This window comes from Folsomia candida, unplaced genomic scaffold (genome assembly GCF_002217175.1).
Source record: "Folsomia candida strain VU population unplaced genomic scaffold, ASM221717v1 Fcan01_Sc034, whole genome shotgun sequence".
Lineage (NCBI taxonomy): Eukaryota > Metazoa > Arthropoda > Collembola > Entomobryomorpha > Isotomidae > Folsomia > Folsomia candida.
In genome coordinates, this window is record NW_019091226.1 from 1,468,373 (window position 1) to 1,484,062 (window position 15,690).

The 15,690-nt window shown below is 36.2% G+C and overlaps 3 protein-coding genes across 3 annotated transcripts in view; all 3 read left to right on the forward strand.

Moving 5' to 3' along the window:
- Positions 1–8,402, forward strand: part of LOC110860808 (ABC transporter G family member 23) — a 60,512-nt gene extending 52,110 nt beyond the window's left edge. The window contains exon 22 of the transcript XR_004837364.1: positions 8,384–8,402. The gene's annotated coding sequence lies outside the window, so the exon portion shown is untranslated. The remainder of the gene's footprint in view (positions 1–8,383) is intronic.
- Positions 8,403–10,254: 1,852 nt separating this feature from the next.
- Positions 10,255–12,627, forward strand: LOC118439355. Its single transcript, XM_035860608.1, has 6 exons — positions 10,255–10,479; positions 10,570–10,747; positions 10,819–10,934; positions 10,990–11,057; positions 11,141–11,490; positions 11,722–12,627. Exons 1-6 carry the CDS (start codon positions 10,402–10,404, stop codon positions 11,940–11,942), a joined length of 1,011 nt encoding a protein of 336 aa, XP_035716501.1. The 5' UTR covers positions 10,255–10,401; the 3' UTR covers positions 11,943–12,627.
- Positions 12,628–13,749: 1,122 nt separating this feature from the next.
- On the forward strand, positions 13,750–15,444 carry LOC118439350. The gene is made up of 3 exons (XM_035860599.1): positions 13,750–14,619; positions 14,958–15,116; positions 15,194–15,444. The coding sequence occupies exons 1-3, from the start codon at positions 14,605–14,607 to the stop codon at positions 15,326–15,328; spliced, it is 309 nt and encodes a 102-aa protein (XP_035716492.1). The 5' UTR covers positions 13,750–14,604; the 3' UTR covers positions 15,329–15,444.
- Positions 15,445–15,690: the final 246 nt, after the last annotated feature.

Here is a 15,690-nt window from a genome sequence, read left to right on the forward strand (position 1 = left end):
TATTTCAACTACCGGGTTGCAAAACATTATCGCTGGGAGGATCCTCTCAGAAAAGTGGGCGTTCAATGATTTCTCCAGGATTTGAACGACCCGATAGAGTCTGATGTAGTCGGAGTGATCGCCCAACTGGTTTGTGATATGGCTGTGGAAAATTGGGTTTGTTATCAGTTTAGACACTTATTATGAGGGGACGATGGGTATCGGATTTAAAATGTAAGAAACATAGGTAACCTATGCAAATATCAATTTTTCATAAGTCCAAAAGTTTTTGAGTTTTTCAGTATTATGGAAAAGGTTAGCAAAGTGGCGAATTTTGTTATTGAACCTTAACATTGAAAATTTGTGTTCAATCTTTATGAATGTAGTTACAACTGGTCTCATAATACTTCAATCTCAAATTGGGGAAAGATTCGATTCGAGACGAAGGAAAAATTACTTTTCTACTGCCTTGCAGATGTAAGAATTATAATTAATAGCGGAAATTCTAAGGGAAAGTATGCCAATTGTGGTATAATTAGCCACCTATAATTGTAAACATCATCTTTTTGCGATACTTCGTGTTTCGGCACTAGTTAACATATGTACATACAGAAAAAATCTTCGTCGTCGGTTTCGATCATTACCATTTCGGTAATTGAATGATTTTCGACCACTACCGAAATTGTAATGATCACTTGCACTCTAAAAGATACCCTTTTGAAAATCATTTAAATCCATGATACTAAATCCGGAGTAAACTTTACTCCTATCAAGTCATTAATAACCTTTCCTAATTGATTTCGTATCGTTTACTTACTTGGTATAGAATTGATAGTGCATTTACTTTTGAAAACCTTAACCTATTAGGATTTTAGGGAAAATATCCGTTTTTTATCTACGAACCTTTCCAACACTCGGAGAAAGTTGAGGATGAAAACGATTCCTACAAAGAAGACGTAGCACGCCACAATTCCGGCAGAGTACACAATGTGTGCAGACATCCAGGCCTCAAAGATATGCACCCCCAAGTAGCTTCCAATACAAGTATCCGCATCTTGACAACCGAGCAGCATGGACAGTATGAATGGCGGCGTGCATGGGGCGACCCGCAATAAAATGAAGAGCAGAACCGGGAACGCGGGAATGCAAACGTCGCATAATTGGATGTACAGCTTGACAGCCTTTGTCTCCAGGGAAGCCGGGAGATGGGGAAGATTGAACATAAGTGTGGCCTCCACATCCAGGAAAGCGTGGATGACTTGGCTCGGGCCATTGTCTAGGTTGTAGTTCCAGCGAATCGTGGATGCCAGCAGGTACGTCATGAAGATACCGAAACCTTGAAATTTCTCAATTGTTGTTAACGGTCCGAAGAAAATGTTTAGACCTTGAGTCGTGCAGTAACCGACGGAGAGGAGGCACTGCAGTTTGAACATTCCGATCCGAATGGGTGACCGGCACTGGATTAATCGATCCGATTTAGCGTCCCACTCGAACGGGTGGCAGGATAGGAGTTTGCATATTTTTAGCAAAAATATCAATCGAGGAAGATATTCAGTTTGATACATTGTTAAAGTAATTTTGTGATAATTGATGAGCAGAGTTGGGATGAACTTGCGGTTAGCCTTGCCTACTTATTAGTTGACCTTACTTGAGCATTTTTGAGAAATTTTATTCACTGACTTTGTCAAATCCGATAGCTATAATAAAATGTCGGAGAACGTCGATTTCAATTCATAGATAAATATATATGTATAGTGTGCACATATTTATTTAATTGATCGCTTGGTAATTGACCAAGGAAGCGCGTGTGTCAAATGTAAATAAATTTTTGGGGCGTCCCATTTTCTGTTTTCCACGGCAAATAAGGCACTCTGCGGGTATTTGTACTACGCAATAAACAAAGTTGTGTAAAATTTAGTCAATATTGGATAAAATAGAGGGTAGCCCGTAAATAGATTAAATTCCAAAAATGGTTTAATTCGGGAGGAAGACAAAAGCCGTCCTGAAAAATCGTGGTCATGGCGCGGAAGGAAGACAATTGTCGTTTCTAGGAGGTCATCGATTTTCACCATTTTCTCTCCGCGACCTAAAATTTGTTGCAATTTTGAGGGATTTCTCCTATGCCAACACAATGCTAAATTTGAAGATTTTCTTCCCGAAAATGTGGATATTTCCCTATACAACTCAATGTTAAAGTTTTGATTTTTCAGTTTTTCGAGTTTTATTAAAAACACCTGAATTTCTCCTCCCGCGCCATGACCACAACATACTTATAGTGTCCCTGATTTAATGCATTTTCTTGTCGTTAAACATACACGTTAAAGGGTTAAGTATTCCCTAAAATTCCTAGCTAAACTGCTCAATCGAAGCGAGGATTTATTCTTCGGACAATGTACAAGATATTAACTTCGTTGGGGAAGTAGATCGATCACAAAACATAACTGGGCCCAAACACTCAGTGAATTATTAAAGAAACACAACACGTAGATTAATATCTTCATATCAGACATCAAACTCATTCATTCATTAAAAATCCAAGATGTCGGTAAAGGTGGACACCATGTACACACATATGTTAAATATATAGGAGAAATGTAAAATACTTAACTAAAACAAGTAAATACATTGTATGCACACTGCACGTATATGCAGAATACGAGGGGACCACAGAAAGTATCCGTTCTGACCTTGAAGGAGGCTCATTTTCCCCCAGGTTTTTTGTTGGTGTGCGAGATAAACTTATATGTGTCTCAGATCTCATAGCTTAAAAATTCACGATCACGGCCGAGTCGAGGAGATCGTCTGATGTGATCAAAAACCGCGAAACAGGCAAAACAGATAAAATTTAGCCAAGGTTTGTTACGTAGATTTTGACCTTCAAAACCGAAACGTGTACTTCTTTTTGCATTTAGTCACTGGGGAATGAACCTTAGTTCATTTTTATGGCACTGATAGTGAGCCAAGAAGCAAGCAGTGGAAGCATCCACTCACAAAGGAGTAATAGTGATGCTGAAATTGCTATTTTGGTACATAATCACTACGGTTTAGGGATTGCAATCCCGGACGATTTTTTAAATCCCAGGAATCGGGATTCCCGGTTTTAACCGTACAAAATCCCGGGATTTTTTCCCGAAATTCAAAAATTTCGTCACAGCTTGAAATTAGTTAAATTTGGGTATGCAAAAAGGTAAATAACTTTAAAAAGTACCGAATACAAGCATATTTATACTACTTATGCACGTGCATACTTATATTTTTCGAGACCTGTGCATCCATAAGAATGTATTATTATAACATATGGAATTTTCTGGCCTTCTCAAAATAAATACAAATTAGCGATAATATAGTGGCGTGTCTGCTTGCAAATATAAACTTTCGGTGCAATGTGATAGTCTATTTTTCCGCCCTTTGTCTTGGAGAGGTGATAAGAAATATTTTAAAAATTTCATTACAGATACTTTCAAACCAGAAATAATTAATCAACGATTTGCTAGCATTTTAACCTGACCTGAAAGGAATAAATTTACGTTTATTATTTGGGTACTATTATAAAAAAACTACAATTAGACAATTCAAAAATTTCAAGTTCAAATATATGAACTACCTCGTTTATTCAGCCTTAAATTGATCGACTAAAATTCGAAATTATATATTTCTAACATGTTAGCTTTTTTGAGCATAACTGATTTCAGATTATATACTTATACCGAGGGTAAGTTTTATTTCTTCCTTCAAATTTAAATCTGACATCGAAATTAGAAAATTTTAAGTTTATATTGCAAATTTTACTTATGAACTATAAGATTTAGATATATGTACGCCATGTAAAGAACATCATCTTTGAACATCATAGGAAGTTCCCATGATGTTTAAAGCTTTAATCTTGGAGTTGAGAATGAATTTTGACAGGTTATGCTCTGAGCATAATGCTCATCGAAACTTTTTCTTACTAATACTATAACCGAAAATAATGTAAACCCGCTACTAAAAGCCAAATATAAGGAATTTTTAGTCCAGAATGACAAATTGAAAAATCCCGAAATCCCGGGATTTCAATTATTAAAATCCCGGGATTTCGGGATCCCGTTTCCCGGGAATTCCCGAGAATAGAATCCCCAAAAATCCCGGGACTGGAACCCCTACTACGGTTTTTGAGACTCAGAAGGACTTCTGGTACTGGACGTTGCGGCTCCGAAAACCACCAACCATGGTGCGTATTCTACCACAATTTTGAAATTTTAACCCAAGCCATTGTTGAGAAAATACGAGAACAAAAATCGCGTTGCTCACGAAAAAACTCTGACGACGAATTTTCAATAAAAAATCCAAACTTTCGAAAGGTGCCATTTTAAGCCAAAAAATGTCAAAATTATTTCATCCCGCTTACAGTCCACACCTGGCCTCTGGTAACTCCTGTGTATTTCGACATTTAAAAAAAACCTCAGGGGGAGGAGATTTCGACGATACATGGGGTGAAATCAGCGGTTTTGACTTTTTTCGAAAATTAGTCATAAAACCGGGATGGAGTATTTTAAATTTAACGGACCAAGAGGGTTGACCTCGCAGGGGACCACTCTCAAAAATTATAGAGCAGCAGAGACTGGTCAATCCCGGATTAAGGATTGGGGATTGGGATTGGGGATTAATTAATCCTTAATCTCAATCCTTAATCCCGAGTTTTTGAATTTTAATCCTTAATCCCTAATCCCCAATCCAACTCAGTCAACTTTAATCCAAAAGTGGGATTAAAATTGGATTAAAATGGGATTAAATTTGTATTGACTAAAAACTTGAAAAGCAAACTTCTCTTTAGATCGCTCCCCTTTCGAAAATTGATTGCATTGCGTCCATTTTTATCAAACATTTAAAAATACTTCACAATATTTTGCAAAACTACTCGTATCGCGGTACCCTCAATCCATAATGTTCAAATTTTGTGTGAGCTTATAAAGAAATGTGAGTACTTTGACCAAACTATGATCGAAGCTGTTCGTTAAAATAGCACCAAGAATAAAATTATAATTCTTCCTCTGTGTAATTTTTAGCACAAAAAATATTTAATTGCGACTTAGAAATTGTATTCACAAGCAATCTAATTTTGCATGCAAAATGTCCAAAAGATTTCATTTTCAGAAGTTCAGAGATTTGTTTAATTAATTTAAAAGTCTGGCATAATAATGCACTTTAATGCAAACAATTAATCCACGACTATGTAAATTAATTTCCATACCAGGTAAACCCTAAATTTAATCCCGTGTTAATCCCAATCCCAGATTAAATTTAATCCCGCATCAATCCTAATCCCAGATTAAATTCAATCCCTAATCCAAATCCTTAATCCCAAAATTTGAAAAATTAATCTATAATGCCCAATCTCAATCCCAAGATTTTAAATTGAATCCTCAATCTCAATCCTTAATCCCAATATCTTTAATCCGCCAGTCTCTGTAGAGCAGGTACCCCAAATTTATTGCAGGAACATGGTCAGAACGGATACTTTCTGTTGTCCCCTCGTATGTGCATATTGTGAGAAAAAAATTATCGCTGTGCTAATAAAACGATTTAACTGAGAAGGTCAATGTCATGGATTTATTTTCATAACCAAATTATTGGACGATCCACGTATGTGAGTTTACCTTGGGAAACTTTAGGATTTACATATGCAAATATTTAGACTTGTTAGTTTATGTAAATAGTTCACGTTGCAATTAAAATCACAAAATTGTTGACCTAGGTAACACATTTGCAGTAGCGTGACTACCATAAGTGAATTAAGGATTCTGCGAGTACAGATACTTGGGTACATACATATGTACTTAACCAATCCGATACACATCTTCTCATGAAACCCACCAAGATGTTTACTAAACAAGGTATTTATCTCGTTAACATCAATCTTCAAGCTGGGAAACCAACGAGCATTGTAAAATTAATTAATTAAATTTATGTACATGTATGTGTGCATTTTTATTTCCTGACTTATGATTAGTATGCAAATTGTACACATGTGATGTACGTATATGTGTATGCAAATTGGTTATGTATTTATCTGTTTAGATAATAAACCAGTGTGTATACATTGTTGAATGTGTATAAATAAATATGTATGTATTTCCATATTCAAAACTTCATTCAATGCTAGATTCTCTCTTCACCTCCAATGTCTAATTTATTGGTGAATCCTCTTTCCGGATTGACGTCAGGCAGGAATCACCTTGCATGTTATCAGATGCAATAATTCATTATGGTTTAAATGCTACATTGCACATTTCGCATCATCTTGGAACTAATATATCCCTCATTTATTGTTTAGCTTATCATCAAGAAAGTTAAATTTCCAGGTCAATTATTACAATAAAATATTTAAAAACAAGCCTAAAAATGCTCAGCGTGGCCGATTGTGCAGCATTAAAGATCATTTCTGGCAGGAAATCCTACTCGAACAAGGTGATTTTGGATGGAGTGGACATCACGGTGGAGAAAGGAACAATGTAAGATCTCCGTTGGCCTTAAGTTTTTACTGATGATGGGATAAAATTCACTGCATCTAACGGCCTCGTTGTTATTGATGCAACATTTCTAACCCGCTTGGATAATTATCTACATCCGGAATTCCGGTGGACATTGCCGGTTCGGCTGATCGTGGTTCCTGCCGTGTTGGTAGCGGTTGTGACCAATGTCGCCTCTCACAGCCCCTGCCGATAAATCTGATTTCTTGTACCTTTAATTTTCGAGATTCGCTGTAGGGCATCCAAAACCGGTTTTTCCGATTTTGTAAAACCGGTTAAAAACCGGTTTTCGATTTACTCGAAAACCGGTTTTATAATTTTCTGAAAAAACGATTTTGTAAAAAACCGGTTTTATCACACTCGAAAACCGGTTTTAGATTTTTGATAAAAATTGTTTTAGAACTACAAAATATTAGTGATTTCTCGTGTTTCATGCAAAAATCAATTGTTCTGAAATATTTGTCCCGAAATTAATGCAAAAAGTTTGTCCAACTTTAAATTTTACCACATTATATTTAACACCTTTTTAAAATTTTGTAGAAAACCGGTTTGAAAACCGGTTTAAAACCGGTTTTGGAGAAAATCGAAAACCGGTTCTACAAAAATTTAAAAAACCGGAAAAATCGAAAACCGGTTTTACCAAAGTTTTCCAAAATCGGAAAAATCGAAAACCGGTTTTTGAAAATTTTCCGATTCTGGATGCCCTAATTCGCTGCCGAAAAATCACTATATTGTCATAACCTGTATACATCACAGATTGAAAAGAAACTAACAATCATGTATTTCATAGCTATTCATATCATAGCTATTCATAGCACTTCTTGGACCGAGTGGATGTGGGTAATTGTAAATTTGTCAATTAATCATTATATAAGTTTTGACAATAGATGTAAACATTAATGAACAATTATCCATAACTCAATAAGCATTTTGACTAATTAGGAAAACAACGCTGCTTTCTTGCATCGTGGGAATCCAGGAGTTAGACGAAGGAAAAATTGAGTTATTCAGAAGAAATATGTCGACATTTCGAAACGGGAAGCCTGGGGGTTTACTAGTATATATGCCACAGGTACATGTTACGGACGCAATTGATGTCATGCATGCATATATATTTAATAACATATTTTTCCAAGTTTTCTAAGTTTTACAATGTCATCTGAGACCAAGTGCGTACATTTATAACAGGAAACATGTCTCTACGAAACCTTTACAATTTTGGAAACCTTCATTTACTACGGAAGACTTTATTGTATGCCGTTAGATAAGATTTTATGCAACCTGGCAAACCTAAAAATAGTCTTGAATCTACCATGTTTGAACAACAGTGTGAATAACATCAGGTACAAATGCAGAACTAGTTAAATAGTCCTCTACAGATTGATGCCGCTTGAACACAAATTTGTTACTTATTTACCAATTAAGCGGTGGGGAGAGGCTCCGCGTCTCTCTCGGCGTGGCTTTGCTGCATGAGCCTCAAATTCTTGTATTGGATGAGGCCACGGTCGGGATTGATCCGGTTTTACGACAACGGTATGTGAAGTTAACAATGTACAAATGTATACTAATATTTGCCAGGTATGTACATATGTATTTATGTACATATAGATGAACATAATTTCAGAATCTGGGATTATTTGGAAGGTCTTGTTAAATCCATAGGAACAACGATTTTCCTTACAACTCACTACGTTCAAGAAACAAGACACTGCGCAAAGGTATGCAATTAACTGATTTGCAAATGTTTGTGTATAGATAAAGGAAAAAAATTTCACCAAACATAACAAAACATTCAAGACAATTGCAAACTGTGTAATATACAGTGTGTACGTAAAATGAAAATTTTTAGGCAACTGTTTATGATTAACGTTAAAATTAAAAGACTAAAATTTCAGATTGGATACCTACGAGATGGCCGAATGTTGGTGCAAGATTCGCCGAATGCGTTACTAGAAAAATATGGTCCTGAATTTTTCATACAATTAATTTTTGACATTTTTTGCACAGTCTTTGTGTATTTAGAAAGTGAAGTAAACATTTATTTGATTTGCCATTCCAGGTACAAATTCTAAACTGAACGCAACCACACTCGACGACATAATGTTACACTTTTGCAAAACGAATATTTCTCAAACACATAACATTACAACCCAACGCATTTCTAAATTCTCAAGAATGGAGAATGAAATTTTCCAGGAGGTCCAATTACTAAAAGTTGGAGTTGTAAATGGCAATATCTTGAACGCAGAACCAATTCGGGCAATTCCACAGTCGAAAATTTCAGATCTTTACGAACACTCGAAGAACTACTATTCTCAACTGAAGGCACTCACAATCCGGAATTTGATTGTATTTACAAGATACCCATTGTAAGTTTGTAATGAACTTGTCCATAAAGCTGTAGGTTTTGACGCATTTGTCTTTGCCAGACCTCTATCCAAACACAAACTCTCCATTCTTGAACCCAGTTACAAAAATATCAAATTTTAATTGTTGAGCAATGCAAACATTAAATATTAAACCAATCCCTGAAATGTGAGTGGGTACACCCCTAAAAATAATGTTACCCTTTTGAAAAATAAATAGTCTCAATTCCCTATTAACCAAATTATGCAATATCCAGAATGAACGTTTACTTGACAAAGAATAAAGTTTACTCTGGATTTATAGTCGAGGAATTAAAAGTAGAATGCATTACTTAGGAAAAATTTATTTAATTGAATTGATTACTTAATTTAGAATTGAACGCGAAAATATTTTTGAAAGGGGTTACATTATTTTCAAGTGTGCGTGTTATTAAATGACAATCAAAATATTTAGAAATCAAATACGTAAATCCCGAATAATGCCAAAAATTGTTACCCAGCCGGGAATCGAACCACGGCTCCCTTGAATTCATGTCAAGTGCTCTGACCTCTGAGCTACTAGGGCAATTAGTAACATTATAGGGACTTTTACTGATATTTGTGTGGCCTTTTTCTGTGAATTTCTACTTTCTTTTACGGTGGTAACGAACTGTTGCCTACCAAAGAAAGTTCACTTTTGGCCTACGATGGAAAGTTCTTTTTTATTCAGAACTAGGAATTTGTTTTGATTTTAACACTAATCAAAATATATGTACGAATTTTGCGAGGTTGTTTTAGATGTAATTCTTATAGCAATTTGTTGAAACCTGACATTTGACAAACAGAGTGCCTCTGAGGAGGAATACGTACGACCTTTTCAATGCCAGATCTTGATGCCCTTTGGATATGATGTAGGTCTATACGAGTGTAGAAAAAGTGAAGGAGGGTTAAGGTCCATGGGCCCTAGTTCGCCAGCCACACCCCTTTGAAGGGGCGCCCAATGCCAAACTAGCCGCACTAAAAAATTCGCTAAAAATCCAATTTTGCTCGGATTTCCATAATATTTACATATTCTTGATCCTATATAGTTGCTTTATCATATCCAACATCAAATTCGACCCTTTTCAAATTTTTGAAATTTTTGAAAATCTTCTGATTAGGGGTATGTATCGAAAAAGTGTGAAATTTCAAAAAAGTTGGGTTTGATGTTGGATATGATAAAGCAACTATCTGGGATCAAGAATATGTAAATATTTTGAAAATCCGAGCAAAATTGAATTTTTGGCGAATTTTTTAGTGCGGCTAGTTTGGCATTGGGCGCTCCTTCAAAGGGGTGTGGCTGGCGAAGTAGGGCCCATGGACCTTAACCCTCCTTCACTTTTTCTACACTCGTATAGACCTACAACATATCCAAAGGGCATCAAGATCTGTCATTGAAAAGGTCGTACGTACTCCTCCTGAGCCAGCTAGTGTGCTTCTTGGTGAACATATACCTCATTTTGTATACGGTTGGAAATGACTCACTCGGTCTCAACTTGGGGACAATATCTGGCCACGCTTGTGATAAAATGGTTGACCAATCTTTAATCGCGAAAGATTATGCGTGTCGATTTTTAAACATCCTGGAAAAATCTAATATTAACCTGGTAATTTTTTTATTTTTCTACGACGAAGGAAATTATTTCCTCATATGTATCGAGTACTCGGTCCCGAGTATAAAATATATTTTTCGCAAGGTGCCCATGGAGACTGAATTCGACGCACTACAAGCCATTCAAGTAGGAAGTATAACAGGTTACTTAAAGTTCCCAGGAAATTTTACTGAAAACATGCTGAAACGGCTTGTCTGGAATGTTCATGCCAATGAAGAAATCTTAAATGGATCAGATATTTCGATTCGATTAGATAATTCAGGTTGCTTAAATTAAAAAATTAATCACAGTGTATAATTAATAACAATGAATTTAAACACGTGCATTTTTCAGAATATATGAACTCCTACTTTGTTACGAAGACATTGTATGAATCCATGCAAAAGTTGATTCAACAAATTGCGACAGAGTATGGAATTGATGAAAGGGCAGTTAAACTACCATTTTCGGTATTTCACAATAATAAAGAATCGAATAGAATCAGTGCTAAATTTATTTGTATAGTTTAACGCCGTCTACGGAAATATGTCCGACACCTGGAACACGTTCTTCGTACCGATGTTCCTTTTTATGTATCTAATTATTCGTAAACATATTATTTTCCACATACATTACGTAAGTTTTACATACGTAAGTTTTACATAAACTATTGCAGAATGTGGGCCCTCTTATCGACAACAATGGGATTTCTGCACGTTTTTGACACCAATGATGGCACATTAACCCGCACGATGGCGACGGGTGTCGACTTTCACCAAGTGATTCTTTCCTATTACATCGCCGACATTCCGATAGCCATAATTCATGCCGGATTGATCATTTCGTCCGTCTGGTGGGATCGGGGTGATGAAATAAGAGGAAGTTGGGCATTAATCGGTCTCATCTTTTATCTGACCAGGATTGTAATTATAGCACTTTATCATATGCTTGCGTCACTGAAAATCTCCGTGAAGGATACACTTCTGGCAGGAATTTCTCTAATGCAGATTTACATATATGCCTCAGGTAACTAGACATTATGATTTTTAAATCTATCTCAAAAGTGTAAAAAGGGCACGATGCCAAACACGTCGGTAGCGAAACTCGCTGCTATACAATTGACTAAATTCCTGAGAATCCGTAGTCGGCGGACGTTTTGGCACTTGCTTTCGAAAAGGGTTTTCTTATATTTCTACACATGCATTATTTAGTTTGCATGTCAAAACGCACTAAATAAATTTGAGATATAATTTTCAGACACAGTTTGGCCCATCGAGTCTGTCGTGTGGTGGTACCGGTACTTCTGCTTCTGCCTTCCTCTCACCTTCCCGATCCGCGTGTTACGCTGTATCATGATCAGAGGGTGGGGCATAACGCATCCCGCTGTGTTTTTTAATGGAATCTGTTACGGGATAGTTTGCATGATTGTGTTAATAGGTACAACTTTTCTGCTTGAGAGGAGAAATAAGAAGAAATGATTAAAATATGGGAGTGTATGCTTAAGGTAGATTTGTACATACCCAGGAAAAGGATGTTTGAATAAATTTGTTAAACTGTTGAACTTCAAATCAAATCAAATCTTAGATATACCAAAAACTCCTTAAAATTGAAGTCTCTAAATACCCCTATTTATAAACCAATAAACGATCAGTGCAATTTGTACGAGTAAGTATAAATTATTTTGTCACTAGTGTAGAAGCCCGTCAATCGACGTGCAAAATAGGCCCGTGGATAAGCCCGTTACCCCAACATTAGTGAAATTAGCCTCTCCTGTTCTCTCTGCAGGATGGAGAGAGAAAAGGAGAGGCTAACTTCTCAAAAAAGCCACCGACCCAGCAGCGATACACTCGCCTGCTTTATATAGTTTAGATCTTTATATTTCATCAGGTTTCATCTTTTCTATTAATATGTGTGGTTGCTATAGCAAAATTTTCAGGAAACCATTTATCTAAATCAAGTTCCTTTATGCTATCCTTACATATGTATGTACTTTGAAACGTTTAAAATTCAAATCCACCTTGAATTTCCGCTTTTTTGGGAATCATGCCTGTTTGCCTGATATTTTGCGCTTTTGATGTCTTTTTGCCGCTTTCTTTATGTTCCTACATATACGGGCATTGCCTGGGCCATTGATGAATTTTAATAATTACAAGAAACACTTGTGTCAATGTTACTGGCTTTTCATTTCGGTTTTCTAAAACCTAATCAACCTTTCGTTGCTAGGATGATCAGTATATATAATTATTAATACTTATTATAATTTTATTCTAATCGAGAAAAATTTTGAACAAACTCTTCCCAACCTTATGAAGCTTATGATATGTAAGTAAGTACATATATTTTATCGTAGGGCTTATGCATTTCAAGGCGTAGGTATGATAAGCAAGTTATGATATACACTTTTTAGTTAATATCACGTTTTTGCACAAATAAATAATTAACACATGATAATATTACTATTGAGGTTTACGTCTTTTTTCATTATTTATTTAGCACCTAAATACGATATTCAAAAATTATGTTAAGACTGCACTTACGGTATGGTAAACTACAGAGTACGACGATAAACTAATTAACCATTCGTTTAATCATATGTCTACCTACGCATCGCTATAATTACATAATACGGTAATATTTACATATGCATGTATGTAGTATGTATTTTACTTGAGCTTAAACTGCTAGTTTCGTTTGACTAACTACGCTTTTCAATCTAGCCGTCAAATTAATTTATGCAACCGACCAGGTTTGATTTATACTTTCAATTCATAATTCACCTTTTTTTAAATCGTATGAAAAAACATTCATTTGACGTGTGGGCTTATAAAAAATTACGAGCTTGACGAAACGTAAGTAAATATGACTTTGCATAAATTGAAGGAGCATGATTTCGTTTACATGAAAAAATGCAGTAATACACACAGCCATTTTTTTAGGTACGATCCATAATATGTATGTATCATATTTACATAAGTGTTCATTTTTACCTGGATTAAAAGCATTCGGTGTGACATTACACGTACATAGTAATATTTATAGCATGCAAAACTGCAATAAAAAGGTCTGATGACAATTCAATTCCATCACTAAAATAACACCAATGGGTTCAATATAGATATTGACGTCAAATATATTGACGTAATTTACTCCCAAGCTAAATATGTATGCATACGTCCCTTGAAACAGATAAATCGTGAAATCTAAGCAATGACGGTTAAGACAATCTGAATATAAAAGAAAGAATCTTTTGCAATTCAATTAGTCATTCTTAAATATTCAGTTTGCCAGGCAGATTTAAATCGCTCCAGGATGAAATCCTACATCACAACTGTCTTACTTGGTTTCCTCGTAGTGGCAACATTCTCGGAAGAACGCCATCAATCCCCTTCTGTCGAATTTCTTAGTGATAATTCCCCTATGGATGAAATTAATTCATCCCTGGGCGACTCAGATGGTGCTCATACCTGTGCAAGCGAATTTCCCTTCACTCAACTTCACTCATTTTCACCTCGACACAAATTCCCTTCACTCCCCTCACTCACGTGAAGGAAGGCTGAGTGAGGCTTCACTCGCTTATAAATATAATGCTCACTCCTTCATTCCCTTCACTCCCTCATTCTTCACACGTCACTCACTCCCCTCAATCATCTATTTCCTTCACTCTTTCTTTCACTTAATTCAGTCTCTCGCGTCATCATAATGTAAATAATTTGGCGCCATCTAGTGGGGAAACGTGAGACTGGCCTGGGGCAATGTGAGATTCGACTGGGGTAACGTGAGACTGGGCTGGGGCAACGTGAGACTGGGTTGGGGCAACGTGACATTGGACTGGGGCACGGTGAAAATTGCATGGGGTAATACGAGACGGTACTATGTTGATATTGCAACGCTTATTTGAGTATGTAAACTAATTATCTCCCCTAAATTCCTTCACCCTTCTTCCCCGGAGGAGAAGGAGTGAAGAGATGAAGCCTTCGTCTCCTTCGCCCTTCACCCCACTCATTTCTCATTTGGGCCTCCCTCACTCACCTTCACTCACTCGATCCAAGTTTTCAACTCCCTCACTCAGCTTCACTCTCCTTCACTCCCTCATCGTGAATGAAGCTTCAATTTGGGTAAATTGAGTGAAGCTGCACAGGTATGATGGTGCTTCAGGTATTTAATTGATGCACATAAATATTACATTATTATGTAATATTACATTCTACAATGAGGGTATTCAGTATTTCTTCGTATCCATGGTATCATAAAATAGTTCACGAGTATATTTAAAACAAGGGGTCAAGCTTAGTAAATATTATAAGCGTGGTAACGCGATTTTCGACGGGAAAATCTAACGACGCTTACAAATTTATTTTACGGTACGAAGAATACTACCGTTACATAGAAATTATGAATACCCTCAATATATTTGCTCCTAGCATTAGCATTTAACAATTTCCATCATCTGAGCCTATACATAGATCTTTTTAATTCTAATTCCATAATTTCAGTTCGCAACAAGCGGCAATATGGGTATGGAAGGGGAGGAAATTGGACACCTCGATGCTGTAATTATGGATATAATTTCTCCCCAGGCTGCCAATACAACGGTTTCTGGAATGCAAATAATAATCCTTACTGTCGTGGTTATGGTGGTGGTTATGGTAGAGGTGAGAGATTTATCAGCTGAATTATAAATAATTTAGAAAATATATAGGTCACAGTTTTTCATCATTTCCTGGTGCAGGTCGAGGCGGATACGTTGGATATAACCGAGGTTACAACCGTGGTTACAACCGTGGTTACAACGGTGGTTACAACAGTGGAGATGATTCCGTACACTGTACCTATGATGGTCAAGCCAAGTGTTATGGAAATCTAATCTGAGGTGTGAGTGTTACCGAGGCCAGGAATGTCTCAATATCATAATAAAGTGAATACCACTAGCGTAATTTGTGTATTACTTTGAAACCAATAAAAATACAATAAATGAAAGCTATAGAAACAGTTGAGGTATATTTATCCTCGCACCAAAATGTGCTTCTTATCTTTTGTTAAATTTCATATTTTTCCAGTCCAGTACCCCTGAACCTTCACCATTGAAGAATTTTTTCTTCATAGTGAATATCAGTCTGCATCGTTAGCAGGTTACATATTAACAAAGTAAAGTTTGTAACTCTCTCAAATTTTTTTCTTGCAAAATTATCTGACGGTGTTCATTCCAAATAGTTAAGCTTCGGCAGC